This window comes from Camelus dromedarius, chromosome 31 (genome assembly GCF_036321535.1).
Source record: "Camelus dromedarius isolate mCamDro1 chromosome 31, mCamDro1.pat, whole genome shotgun sequence".
Lineage (NCBI taxonomy): Eukaryota > Metazoa > Chordata > Mammalia > Artiodactyla > Camelidae > Camelus > Camelus dromedarius.
The window spans coordinates 16,712,755-16,727,478 of record NC_087466.1 but is presented as its reverse complement, the minus strand read 5'-3'; the positions used below and the strand labels follow the sequence as shown (position 1 = coordinate 16,727,478).

At 38.3% G+C, this 14,724-nt stretch overlaps 1 protein-coding gene across 9 annotated transcripts in view; it reads right to left on the bottom strand.

Annotated features, from left to right (window-relative positions):
- Positions 1–14,724, bottom strand: part of HECTD4 (HECT domain E3 ubiquitin protein ligase 4) — a 164,410-nt gene that overhangs the window by 82,551 nt on the left and 67,135 nt on the right. For 6 of the 9 annotated variants that reach the window (XM_031442742.2, XM_031442744.2, XM_031442743.2 and 3 more), the window contains exons 10-18: positions 10,841–10,954; positions 9,949–10,089; positions 5,826–6,058; positions 5,304–5,449; positions 4,541–4,611; positions 3,808–3,913; positions 3,099–3,219; positions 2,284–2,412; positions 246–370 (exon numbers count right to left, since the gene is read on the bottom strand). In XM_031442742.2, the coding sequence (XP_031298602.2) occupies positions 246–370; positions 2,284–2,412; positions 3,099–3,219; positions 3,808–3,913; positions 4,541–4,611; positions 5,304–5,449; positions 5,826–6,058; positions 9,949–10,089; positions 10,841–10,954 (1,186 nt within the window). The remainder of the gene's footprint in view (positions 1–245; positions 371–2,283; positions 2,413–3,098; positions 3,220–3,807; positions 3,914–4,540; positions 4,612–5,303; positions 5,450–5,825; positions 6,059–9,948; positions 10,090–10,840; positions 10,955–14,724) is intronic. The other 3 variants (XM_031442746.2, XM_031442750.2, XM_031442751.2) reach the window with 1 other exon arrangement.

Sequence of the window (14,724 nt, the reverse complement as noted above, 5' to 3'; positions counted from 1 at the left end):
ATGATGGTGTCCACCATAGCCCTTCGACCCTTATATGGTGGCTGTCAGCCCAGTCTCACCTAAAAGAACCATTAAAGAGCTGGCTTGCATTTGGCTTTGAAACACTTGCCATTTCGATCTATTCTCACAAAAATTCCTCTATATTAAATGAATATCTGATGCTCTGCTCTAAAAAATTTCTCTCTCATTAGCAAATTCTTCTTCCTGAAGGGCAGCAGGTCACAGCCCACAACACATTTCCTCACCTCTGCTCCCGGTCAGCTATGTCACTATTTATGAGGGCAGTTGTGACCTGCTGTAGCATTTCCAACACTTCATCACATCCAGTCAGGATTTGGGTGGCAAGAGCCAAAATACTGACCTTTAGTTCCTAGGTAGAAAATATCATCAAATTATTTTTAAGCTTTGTGATGAATATACACTCACAATGACAACATGAAATGATGCCTTTAATGATGCATTTCCAAATTAAATAATGAGGTGGCCAGAATAAGCCCAAAGCAGTAAGTTCCGCTAGGATGGCAAGTAGCAATTTGAGTTGGGAGGCTAAAGTCTGGAGTGCTGACAGAAATACGCAGTATTTCACGGGGAGCACACCGAGTCCCTAGGAGAAAAGGCATTTCTCCCATCCCCTCCAGCACAAGAGAGCTCCCGGTGGCCAGCCCAGAAACTGTCCAGGTGGAAGATTGCCTTGGGTGGTATGAGGATAGCTAAAGAGAAAAATAGAACAGTAAAAGGCGCATGTATAGGCGGTGAATAAAATGAGACAAAAACACAACATTCTGAAACAGTACAAGTGACCTTTTTACTTAATGTTTTAAACCATTACAGTTGAAAACAGGCAAGTTAAAAAATTCAATTAAAGTCACAGGCAGTTAGTCTATTAAACATCAAAAATAACTATTAGAGAGTTCATGGCAGTACAAATACTAAATAATGTGTGAAAGACACTAGTTACAATCATAGAAATGTTTAGATTACAATTATTTTCTAGAAAGGAAAAAATACAACCAAACTAACCTTTTAGGTGAAATCTGTATCTTTTATTTTTCCTGGAAATACTAGACAAGGCAGCCTACTCTGCCATTTGCCAAGAGTATTTCCTTCCATGGGTTAATTAAGAATTTATAACATTTAGCCTTTCAAATAGAATACACCGGTTTTCAATGTTGGAATTTTCTGGGATCTTTTTGGGTATTATTAAGATATTTTCATCATTAAGAGAAAAGGAATTCTGAAGTGGCTAGAGAAAAATCATGGCTGAAGTCACACTAACCGTATCAGCCATCACCTACTGACTGCACGCCCCGAAGCACCGGACACACAGGCCTCGCTCTAATTCTCCCAGCAACCTCACAAGGGAGATGCTATGGCCCCTTTCTACCGAGTAGGAAACCAAGGCAAGAGAAGTTAATAAACAGTGTCAGGAATTTAAATGATTAATCCTGTTTAAAAACTGATTACATAATGAGATAAACCCATACATATGAACTAGCAGATTTACATAGTATACATGCTTAAAGGGGTAAGAAAAGGGCAAACTATAATCTTTAACTAGGGCTTCCTCACTTAATTTTTAAGTGTGGTTTAGTCAATGTTTTAAGGAAGAATCAAGCTCTTATTGATTTCTCTAATTCTCCCACAAATGTGAAGTTCTGAAGAATAATGCAAACACCACCATCAAGCATCTGTCAGAATTATAACCACCACAGCTATAAAAAAAAAATCTGTGGATTGCTATAAATTGCTATGTGGGAATAAATTATTGAGTTACACAGAAGTTAACTTGAAAATAATTACCAAAAATGATATGAACTATAGATTCAGAAATCAGTCAATATAAGGATTGTGAGAAAATCAGCACCTTTTTAAAATTATTTGAATCAAGATAAACCAGCCAAAATGTCAAAATTGTTTTAAATGTTGTGTTCCAAGATTCATTTCTCTCTCTATAGATACATATTTACACATATAACTTTCGGGTGCGTCTGCGATCACTTGTAAGGGCCGTATTTTAATAGTTTTTAAAAAACGATGAAAATAAACAAAGGCACAAAAAGGTTGACAGGAGCACATGGATGACACATTATGAGAGTGTCACAAGTATGGTAACCACTGTGCAATGACATAAAAATCTATGAAATGAGTGACCTAATGTTACCTCTCACAAAATTATAAGCCACATGGTGAAATCTGACATCATCATACACAGAAAGTTAGCCAATTAAGCTGTGCTTTACACACTGGGTAGAAAGCATTGTTAGAATAAAGCTTGGTGTTTACCTGTACCTTCAATGTCTCTCCCTGCAAGGAGTTGTCACTGTCATCATTCTCATCAGGTTTAATCAAAATAGTGTTACTGAGAAGGTGGTTCTGAACTGCCATCAGATAGCGCAGGCAGGAGGATGCAGCCTTTAATACAAATAAGGGCATTTAAATAATCTAAACCCTACTCAGAGAAGGGCTCATGTAATCCTCATGTTTTTAAAAAAGATTTCGACAAGGGAAGCAAAAGAGAAAGTACAGAAAACAGACCAAGTTAGTTTCTCAGGAGACTTATTTCCATATGGCTTTTGATACATAATTTGACACATTTACCAATAACTTTCTGCCTTCTGCTATGTATTTCTCACTAATCACTCAGATACTTACTTGAATTTTGCCTCTTAATAATTCTGTCCTACCCTCTTCCCCTTACATGCATCTCCACGAGAGAAGATTCTACTCAAGCCCATAAAAGAATCTTTTGGTTCTTATCAGTCTCTGTAAACCACTGATGGTTTAGAAAACAATGCTAAATTAAAAATTAACAGGAGCGAAATCCTCAGGGTTTTAAACAAAGCGAGACTATCCAAATTCAGTCTAAGAATTTATTGCATCAAGACACTTAAGCAGGAGGAATAAAGTCTTTGGAGGAAGTAGCTCCAGTGGATTTGTCTAGTTCTACGTTTCTAAGACAAGCATGATCACTGACTTTCATCAATTAAGTCTATCCTTGCAAAGAATGTAAGTATGTGTGTACACATACATCTCAATTCAGTAAAATGAAAACAGGGACACGATATAATTCTGCTTTCATTAAGCACATTTTTACTTACAGGCACAGTTGAAAGGAGTTTTTGAAAATCATCTTTAGAGACAGTTTGGCACTTGGTGATTAAGATACAGGATTCTCGTACAACAATCTTCAGAATGTAGTGTAAAAGTTCATCATTTAGCCTTTAAAATGCAGGAGAAATGTAACAGTAAGATACTGATGGTTTATTAATAAAAGGATAAACTTTATACAATTGGGACAAGACGACAAATAGACAGTACAAAATTCATTGGTTCTTAAGCAAATCACCTTACTCAGTAATGATGCTAACAACTAGGTGTATTACCTAAATCTAACTTAGGGAATCAAAACAGTACCCAAGCACCTAGTCCAAATATTTTATAAATAGCAAAGAAACACCTTCCTCCCCTCACCAACTCTGACCACACCCTCACCCTGTCACAGACCAGCAATCTGAACGATGCCCTCCACCAAGTTTTCTTACATGAGTTCCACCCGTTATTTCTGCTAAGTACTCTTTGGCCAGGCCCACGTTACTTTATTCATAAAACCAAAATGTGCATTATCATTTCTGAGGGTGACTGTGGGATTCATTATCTTTCAAGTGACCCACAGTTTAGACTTCTCATGCTAATGACCATATGAGATATTTTAAGGGACTAAAGTAGATCAAATGTATTTAAATATAAATTAATTACTGAGAAAAACACAAAGAAAAAACTAGTAGTGAATGACATAACTGGTGTCACCTGTAATGATCATCCTCCTCGCTGCCAAATCGGTTGTTTTGAAGCTGTTCAGCTAAGTTGGTTAGGATCACATCCCGCAGTTGGGAGAGGCCGCTGTTTCTCTCTCCTAACACAGAATAAAGCTCCATAAACTACCTCGATAATTACTCTTAGAAAACTGATGCGATAAAAAAAGTTTTAAAATGAGCAGACTGTCAACCATCTAGGGGCACCAGGTATATGTACTTACACAAACAGAAACAGCAAAACTACATCACAACCAATCAGACTTCCTCTTCCCAGCACATCCTCATTAAAGTGTAGCTACTTTCTGGCTATTTCATGAAGTGTGATTTCTAATTCCTTGAACTAATGTTGCTTATAAATGCAGAGTGTCTTTAACGTGGTGAATTTTGTTGTTGTTGTTTAGTCTAACTTTAAAGTTGGGTTTTAACATGTGGGGAAAAAACTGGCTTACAAAACCCAAGAAATCGTCATATTTAACGTTCATTAAACATCTACAGTCAGGTACATTATGCTACACAGTGGGGAAGAAGGAGGTTTATAAAGCTTGATGATATATCAAGCATGGTTTCTGCTTTCAATCTAGTTGAAGTGTTGGCATATGTGCAGATGCATTTTTAAAATAATACTGACTAACAGATATGAAGGAAAAAAAAATCTTAATACTCAGTCATTTCCTTAGGGAAAGAAAAGGATGGTTTTTCAAGGATAATTAAAGGATAATTCTCACCTTCTGTTAAGACCAGCTTAAGTAAGTTATTGATTTCAGTTTCACCCGGGTACAAGATATTTAAACCAGAGCTGAAATGACAGAAAATTCAAAAAGCTTTTAAACTCATGTTCTAGAAAATCCAAACTCTAAATTTTTATTAAAGATGCCAGTTTGAGTAGTTTCATCACTAAAAAAAAGCAGTTGAGTCTAAATTCACTACTGTGATACAGCCCAATCACCTCCCTGATAAACGGTATCTCTCTCTCCTTCTCATGTCTGTGAATTACCAAAGTGATAGCTTATCGGAGGCTAGGCGCAGAACTAGGTAAAGGGAACTCAGCTGTAAAAAGTCAACGCAGTCAAGTCAGCTGTATGCAGACTGTGCGCCCCCCCAAACCATCTGCGTAGTACGGGGCAGAGCAAAGACTGGAATCCAGGTCTGCCAGCTGCCAAAGTCAGCTTCTTAACACCCTGCCACACGCTGTCCCACGTGAGAGGAACATCTGCTTGTAAACCATCAAAATATCTACTTAAAGATTGTTTTCTTCCTTTTGTTGTTTTAAGATCCAAAAGTCGAGATGAGGAGTTATGTACATGGATGACTTGGGTTCTCTGGGAGTGGGGCCACAAACTTCTCTCCAGTTAAATTATCCTCTACACGTAAGGTCCTAACTGTGGGATGGGGAAAGAGACATCTAGGCTACCAATCTGCAGGGAAGATTCCAATGCGGTGCAGGAAAAGCCTTCTGCAAAGAGCACCAAGAAAACATGTGCTGATTACCTTATGGCAAGGCAGACTTCCTTCTGAATTTCAGGGCAAATCTGATCTTTTGGTGCCATCAGCAACTGCCAAAGAAGCAATCCCGACCGTCGAATGATGTCTCGATTCCTTTCAGTTTGTGGGCTGAAGAAAAATTTAAACACCACCTACAGAAACATAACGGGAATATCTAAAAATGCTAATTCTACTGGGGATAAAATTATCCTTATGAAGAAAGTACATTCTAGTTATTCTTATGAATAAATCCCAAGGTGGCTTCTTAACCACAATCTCTTCTATTGTGTAATGGTATAATTACAGTAAATATTTTACATATATTAATTGCAGTGAGCTACATATAGCAATGCTCTATTAACTGCAGTGCAATGAATATGATGATAATTCTAATTACAGGATTAGAATGTGTTAAGATGTAAAACAGGAATGTTATTAAATTTTTCTTCTGGTAGAAATTTGCTGGCTGAAGCCAAGGTTTTGTGTTTCTTTTTCTCTATTTTATTTACCTCAAAACAGTGTATTTACCTGAAAGACAACGAGAATGCAGCGTATAATACAGGTGTCTCCGTTAACCATGGCCTTCTCCATAATGTCACAGATACTGCTGAGGTGGTGTGCTTCGATCGGATGCTGCTTGCCCAAGACACTTGTGATTGGAAGATTGGGGTTGGTAGCAAGAAGATTGAGTTGGTGTATGCACATCGCACCAACGTGGTGCAATAATTGGTTTATAACCTCATTCGTGGTTATAGCCTCATCTAGAAGATGAAAAGGAAATTCAGTGAGGAAAGACACCTCTGTGGGTGGTCCCCAAGGAACATATCTCTGGTTTATAAAAGGCACACGCACACTAGGAAACAGTATCTTGGCTCCAATCTCTTCTACTCCTGCTGGAGAACCCACCTCCCTGCCATAGAACGCTGAGACGAAAACACTTGGGAATTTCCATTTTTTAAAGAGCTTAAGTAGCTACCACTTCTTGAGCCCTTTCCATATGCTAGACAATGGGCAGAATGCTTTACACGCATCACCTCACAGTATCGTTGTAAAATTTGACTATTTCAGTTCTGTTTTGCAGATGAGTATATCAGGAAGGTGCAGTAACTCGCCCTAGGTCACACAGATGTTAAGGAGTAGAGCTGGGATTTGAATTCAAGCCATCTTAGCTCAGATTCCATGCTGGTAACTCTTCTAGAAAAATCTCTTCATCTTCTATGCCTCCTTTATAGTGGAACCCAGCACCCTCCTCAGGCCAGAAATATCTCCTCCCACAGTATCTCAAACATTGTGATCTCATTTAGTCACCAGACCCTAGACAGCCATCAGTTCAACTTCGTGAGAGCTGACAAGCACCCTCTTATATAATAATAAATGCCTCCTGGATGGTTACAGGCATTCAGGGAATGCAGGTGAAAATAATCTAAACAGGCAAAGTGCAAAAAGAAATAGCTTTTTTCCTTAAACCAGCTGAAATGAACTACCTAAAAGGAAAAAGAGGCAAGCTTGGGTCAGGGAGTCTTAGAGCTGCAAAAGGATTGTGGGCACTGGAAACTATGAGGAAAGGATCATGGAAACCCAACAGAAGGTAAACCGTGCCCAAACTAAACTTTTCAGTTGTGTATTAACCCTAGGGCTGGCTGGGTCCCGCTCTCTTCGGTGCCTTTGTGAGTCTTGGCCTTACAACAGAATTCAGGTCAGTACTGTGCAGTACTGTGCAAGGTAGCTTTCAAAAAGACCTTTCATTAAATGAGGTCCTTAATGTTTATCCTGAGTTAGATGGGAAGCCACTGGAGATGTCTGAGCAGAGGAGTGACAAATCCGACTACAACATTGTAAGAGGCTCATCTCCACACAGCAGCCAGAGTCTAAGAGGTGTGGAGGAGGGTGACTGCAGAAGTAGGAAGACCAGCGGGGTTGGGGGCTGCTAGGATAATCCAGGTGAAGACGATCACCAACAGAGGCAGAGGGAAATGGTCAGACTTGGGCTACATCTTGAAGATAGGAGTTGGCAGGATTTGCTGATGTCCTTTTGGGTGTGGGATAATGAGAGAAAGAAAGTCAAAGATAACCCTGCGTGTTTGGTCTGAGTATATGAAAGAATAGTGATCCAAATACTGGCTGGCATATGGGGGACCCAGTAGGTATAGATCTGTGGGGGGAGATACAGGGAGTTTGTTTTTGACATGTTAAGTTGAAGATGTTAGACATCCAAATGGAGGTGAATACACAGTCTGGAGTCCAGGCAAGAGGCTTGGAGTTAACAACTTGGAGTCAATAACATATAGATAAACAGCAAAAAAGAAAAGAAAGTTATCTTTTCTACCTTTCTCAAGATAAAATGTACATATGCCATGAAGTTCACCCATTCTAAGTGCAAAATACAATTTTTTAGTAAATTTACACAAATACCAAAATCAAGAATGAAAGCAGAGAAATTACTGCTGACCCTATAAAAATTAAATTATAATACTATGAGCACCTTTATGCCAAAAAACAAGAAGACTTAGATAAAGCGCACAAGTTTCTAAGAAGACACAAATTATCAAAACAAACTCAGAAAGAAATAGAAATAGGTAACAGATAATTTCATAGCCTTAAAGTATCACCTCTCCCAAAATATTTATTAATTACTGAGGTAATTAAGATGTGTCCATAAATTCTCTGATGCTTTTCCTTCCAGGAGGGGGCGCTCAAGTGGGCTTAATATCTTGCTTCTAACAGATTTTGGAAAGGGAAAAGTAGTAACTTTGCAGTGAAAAAAGATGGCATTTCAACCAAGTGATCAATCCTAGTTTCACTAGTAATAAGTCATGTTGCTATCACGTACCCTGTGATGTGATGTGATGAGAAAATTACTTCCCCTCTGCAGTACTCTTCCCCAAAATCTACTACCTCAGTTTAAAATGGGAAAACATCAGACGACCCCAAACTGAGGTCTTTTTCCCCAGTATTCATTAAAAATGTCCTTTTCTAGTCTTCAGATAGGCTCACTCTATCCATCTACATCCAAGTTTGTTAATTCTTTCTTCCACCTTCTCGAATCTGCTTTGAGCCACCCTGATGGTTTTTTTTTCAGTTCCTGAACTTTTCAAATCCAGAATTTCCAACTAGTTCTTCTTCTTCTTCTTTTTTTTTTTTTTTTGGTTAATAAATTATTTGTTGAAATTCTCTATTTGTTTAATCATGGTCATCGTATTTCCTTTAATCTTTAAATGTCATTTCCTTTTGTTCTTTGGATTTATTTATAAAGGCTACTTTAAAAATCTTCATTTGCTAACAAGCCCAATATCTGAGTTTCACCCTGAGGTGTTTAGCTACGGATTTCTCCAGTTTGTTTTTTTTTAATCCTCATTTCCATTTTACTTTCTACTTTCATTTGTTTATTTTTATTATCCTTCTTCTTATTTTTAAGCCTGCCTTCCTAGGGGTCACCCCGCCTGGGTCAGAGGTTGTACTCAAACACCTTGGGCCAGTAATTCTTCCACCCTGGATGGACTTGTGTGTTTTGGGGGAAGCACATCAAAGTTTAGGCAGTTTTAAACTTTTCCCTGATTTTCATTTTCTGCTGGGCCCCCTCAAATCTCTGCATGTGTGTATGCAGGCTCATTGGCAGGCATGCCTGTGTGAATAGGTTGGGCCCTCTCTGGCTTCCTCTGTGTGGATGTGTGGGGAGCTTATAAAAGCCCTTTGTAGCTTTCTCACTCCCCAGAGCTCACAAGTAAAATTCTGGCTAGTCTGCTGGTTCGCTGCTGGCCCTCACCAGGACCACAACCTCAGGCTAAGCCACCGGTTTCTCTGTATGCCACCAAGACGACTACTGTTGCAGACATCGCTGCTGAGCATGAGTTTTTTCCCTGCTCTGCTCCAAACCAAGTCAGCCCCCTCTGACAGCAAAGCTGCTCGCTGACATGACCGGCCCCACCCTGGTGGAGCTACTGCACTGACCGGGCTTGAGGTGGTGGGAAAGGAGTATCCCCAGCTAAGAACACCACAGACTTCTACTGTTCTTAACCAAAGTTCAGTGGTTTGTTGTTTGTTTTTTTGTTTGTTTGTTTTGTTTTTTAATGAATACCACTTCTCAATTTGGCGTAAGCCTTTGGTCAATTTCCAGAGCCTAGAAATAGTTATTTTTGATAATTCAAGTCCATTTTGTTATTGCTTTATCGGGAGAGGATTTGCTGAGCTACTCACTGCTCCGTATCTCTTAAGTTGACTTAATATTAACTTAATATTAAAAATCTGAATATTAAGAAACATAAAGGTCCTTACCAGTAATTCTATCAAATTATAAGTTTATGTATAAGTAAATCGTTATTGATGCAAAGCAAAGTAACAGCATATATAATCCCATGCCGAGTACAAATATAGAGCCAATTTTTGACCCAAAGTTCTGACAACTTCAAAAGGGACATAACAATTTTCCTTTTAAAAAGTCTGTAGACTGCCTCAAAAGCTCTATTTATCTACACACTTATTTACTCAATTACAAACCAACCAGATAACTAGAATTTTTGTCTTCTCAATTCAAAGAGGGAAGGCTGTTGACACATGTGTTGTTTGGGCTGTGTTCCCGCTTACTAACGCTGCTGCGCTCTCTCACACTTCATGAGGGAAACTCTCTTCCTGTGGGACTACGAGTGCACCTCACCTTTGGGCTCAGTGATGATGTGGCTGACTCCAAGTCTCTGACAGACGTAATGGAAGGCCTGATTCCCAGGATTACACCACTGATCGATATAGTCATTCGAGCACGTCCACAGCATGTTGTTCACCGTGTCATAACAGGCGCCTGCAAAAAGAGCATCCTTTATTCAACCAGCATGTCATCTGCTTGTATACATACTTCTCAGAAGCACTGCTAAAGAAAGGAAGGGCAAAGATTCTCCCCAATGCTGATAAGCCACGTCCCCACTCCCAAATTATTTACCTGGCAAAGCATTAAACTGGGGTTCAGTAAGAAGGCAGGATTCAATTCCTACTTTGCTTAAGTCCTATGTGAGAATGGAATAACTCTTATGGAATAGATAGTTCTTAGTAACTGATTTACATGTGACCTTTTTAATTCCAAATTAATTCCAAATTTAATTCCAATTTAAGTGGCTTACATTAAAACCCAGGTACAACAGGACTAATGATCACTGATACACAATAAAAGCCTTAGTAACTGAGCCCAAAACTTAGATGTGAGCTTCCTAGGTGCCAAGGCAAAGAGGAAAATCGGATGTCTTACATAACGCTCATTTTTAAACAATAAGTATATCAATTCCTTTGGGGAAATAAACCTTTTTATGGCATGAACTTTGAGAAGAATTTGTTACAGGTATCATCACACAACCTAATGGAAAGTATCTTTCACAGTAATTTATGCAGAGGAATTTCAAATATGGCAATTTCTTATATTAATCCTCAAAATTAAACAGTAGCATAAAAGATTCTCTCTTTCAAGGAAACTACAATGCCGCAGGGAATTGGCAAAATTTTCTGAGAGAAACTGCTAAACCTCTGAATTCTCCAAGGCAGTGTGGGCATTTATTTCTTACCCAGTCCTGGTACAAGAGCACCACGCCCCAGAGAGCTTCCAGCAGCATCTATGAGATCCGCACGACTCGTGAACTGACCATCCGAGATGTTGTACACCAAGCTAGAGGCTAGGACTTCCGAAACAAACATTAAGCTGTTTAATAAGCCTTAAGATGATGGTTAGTCTACTTTTCAAAACTTAAACTTTAGCCTCTTAACAGGACTTTCATAAAAATCACATTTTTTTTGGTTGTCTGCTGGTGGCGACAATGAGGAGACACACATAAGACCACAAAAGAAACTGTCACAAAGTCTCCTCCAATATAGTGAACCATATTTTCGAAAGTGTTTTTAAAATGACAACTTTTGCATGCAGGTTTTTTTCAACATAGGTTGTCAAAGGGGTAATTGCAAGAGGAGTTATGATAATCAATATACATTAATTACATTAATTATGTAACAACATTTATAGGAAATACTTTACAGATAATTGGTGCTCAATAAAGGTTCGTGGATGCTCAAACACAGTTCAGTTGCTAGCCTTCCAAGCCCTGGCTCTAGCACTCGGAGACGCTTTGGCCTTTTCCTTTAACACAGGATAGTGTTGTGATGACAAGCATGAGCTTTCGGATTCTGGGTTTCAATTTCAGCTCCACCACTTCTGTGTGACCCTGGGAAATTTACCAAACCTCTCAGCTTCCTCCTATGTAAAGTGGTGAGAATAAAAGTGCCTACTTTATACAGTTGCTGTGAAGATTAAGCGAGTTAAAATATGTCAAGAATCTCCACCAACACTTACGTGCTAGCTGCTATTATTATTTTTTTTCTCTCTGAAAAGGATTTACTGTGCACAGAGGGGACGCAGCTCCATCCTTCTTGGCGGGCTGCTTTTCTCAAGGCAGCCAGGACATTACTTAGCTCCTCTCTCTTCCTCCTGGCACAAGGGTGTGTCCCCACTCTTCTTGATGAACTCGAGGGCCTGCTTGTCTTTGGAGATCTTGAGCATCTCCATGGCATGCACTCCTGAGGGGTGAAGCCGCACACCCACTGGATCATGTCTCCTACGCACTTGGTGCACTTGGTGAGGCCCCGTGGCTGTGGCTACGCCCCAGCTCGCTCATGTTCATGGTCACCCCATGGCCCTTAGGCACAGCCATGGCTGCCGCGGCCGAAGGAGTTAGCTGCTGCTATTATGATTATTTTCTTCCCTACTTTCCAACAGAAAATTCTAGCACTGCCTCTCAAGTTTCTTTTTCTTATTCCCATCACCCTAGTAATCCAGATTCTCATCACGCCTGACTTGAGCTATCATCTAAACTGTACTCTTTTGTTTCTTTTGTATTTTCTATTGTTCCATCCTGCACACCAACAAAATTTTCTTCTCCAAATCGCTTTTTTCATGGTGTTTACCATGCATATGCCTTTCCCCCACGTGGCCACTCATATTAATAACAGCCATTTTTCATGACTTAGAACTTCATGAAGTCTCCCTTCTGCCACTCGGGACAATGCCCCTTTCTTTCTGATTCTGCAGCACTTCCGTCTGCTCCCCAGGGTGCAGGCAGTGACACAGCACTGTGCAGCATTTTCTGGTTGTTTCACACACCTGCATGGTTCCTCCCAACCAGACTGTGAGCTCACGGCAAGCATCTCTTCTTCCACTTACTGAGTAGCCTCCTCACAGAACAATGTGGGATAAGACATAGAAGGAATTTAAACATTTATTTTTTATTTGTTGGTCTAAAATAGAATCACTGGGTAAGCTATACCTTCATGAAAACATGGCACCATGAAGGCCTGTTTTAAACAAATGGGGCCAACTTCAATTGAAGAACAAAGCCATGCCAAGGAGACTAAAAGATTTCATAAGACCAACAGTCAATAAAAAGACAAATACCCCAATTTTTAAATGGACAAAGCATTTGAATAAATATTTCTCCAAAGAACATATACAAATGGCCAATGGGCACAAGAAAAGATGTTCAACATCATTAGTCATTAGGGAACTACAAATCAAAACCACAGTAAGATAATTTCATATCCACTAGGATGGCTATTTAAAAAAAAAAAAAAAAAAGGAAAGTAACAAATGTCAGAGAGGATGTGGAGAAACTGGAACCACTGCTAATGAGAATATAAAATGGTGCAGCCACTTTGGAAAAGCTTAACAGTCCCTCCAAAGGTTAACATACAGTTACCATATGACCCAGAATTCTACTCCATGTGTATACCCAAGAGAAATGAAAACATGTGCACACAAAAACTTGTACATGAATGCTCACAACAGCATTATTCAAACAGCCAAGAAACACAAACAACCCAAATGTCAACAAAATGGAACATATCCACACCAATATGATTTGGCCATAAAAAGAAATGGAGTAACGATTCATGCTACAATACAGATGAGCTTTGGAAACATTACGTTTAAATAAATTAAAAAAAAAAAAACCTCAGTCACAAAAGTACATATATTATATAATTCTGTATATATGAAAATTCTAGAATAGGTAAATCCATAGACAGAAAGTATACTGGTGGATGTCAGGGGCTGGGATGAGGGGGAAAAAAGTGAATTATTGCTAATGGGCACTGGGTTTCTTTTTGGAGTGATGGAAATATTCTAGGATTAGATAATTGTGATAGTTGCACAACTCTGTGAATATACTAAAAACCACTAAACTGTATGCTTTAAAGGGGCGAATTTTATGGTATGTAAGTTATATCTCAATAAAGCTGTTATTTTTTTCAAAATAGAGTAATAATAAAATTACATCATTTATTCAAGGGCTGAAGGGGACATGCTGGTCACATGTTAGAGAAAACAAGCTACTGAGAAAAAGTCTAACCAATTTGATTCTAAAGGCAAAAGAGTTTTGAAGTTGTTATGAATATCTAAAAACGAAACATACACAACTATTTGAAATGGCCTGAAATGGCCTAAAAGTTAAGTTGATAATAGATAAATGATTTTGTTTAAACTGCTGAGGTCAAATTTATATTTGCAGGCTTAAGTTAGAGTAAGAAATGTTTTCTTAAATACTCACTTAAATGTAAAATATGACCCTTTAATGGAACTATAAGAAATTATATAGAGAACAGAATATGAAATATTAGAAAATGAAAACAAATAAACTGATTCTAAAACAGTTTAATTTTATGTACCTAAACAAATCAAATCTCAAAGAAAAAAGAATACAAAAAAATAGGTGTTACCATATATAAAAGGAATATTTTGGGGGGTTTTGTTCTTGTTTCTAGAAATACTCTAACATACTCTATTGCATATGAACACCAAACAATAGTGTGAGATATTATTAGCCTATTATTTTTTACAGGTTGGGAAAACTGAAGCTCAGAGGGGTTAAATGATGTCCCTAAGGTAAGAAAGATAGAAAATTGCAAAGTAAAAAGACTCATTTTTTGAGTCTACATTTTATTTAACTATTTGTCCACTCTGAAGCCAAAATCACATTGCTTTAATTACTATAGTGTGCCTTGCTCTTTTATAAAAACATACGTACACTTAACAACATTAATGAAATTTTGCATGTACTTTGTGTGATATACACACATTCTGCTTAACATTTCGTATATGTGTCCTAAAATGGAGGCACTTCACAGACTTATTTTAACAGCTCTACAGTGGGTAGAGTTCTTGCTGTGTCAATAGTAAATTATGTGCCAACAGATTCTTTTATTTCCTAAAATTTTCCTGACCTCATTATTATTTCTAGTAATTTTATAGGACAATAGTTTTCAGAAGTGTACTATTACATCACCTATAAAAATTCTATTTTTAATTCCTCCTAGCCTGTAACTATACTGATAAGGGTTTTTGTTGTTCTCAAGCTATTGCAAACAATAGTTTAAAAGATTAAGTTTTAAATCACTAATAGGAAAA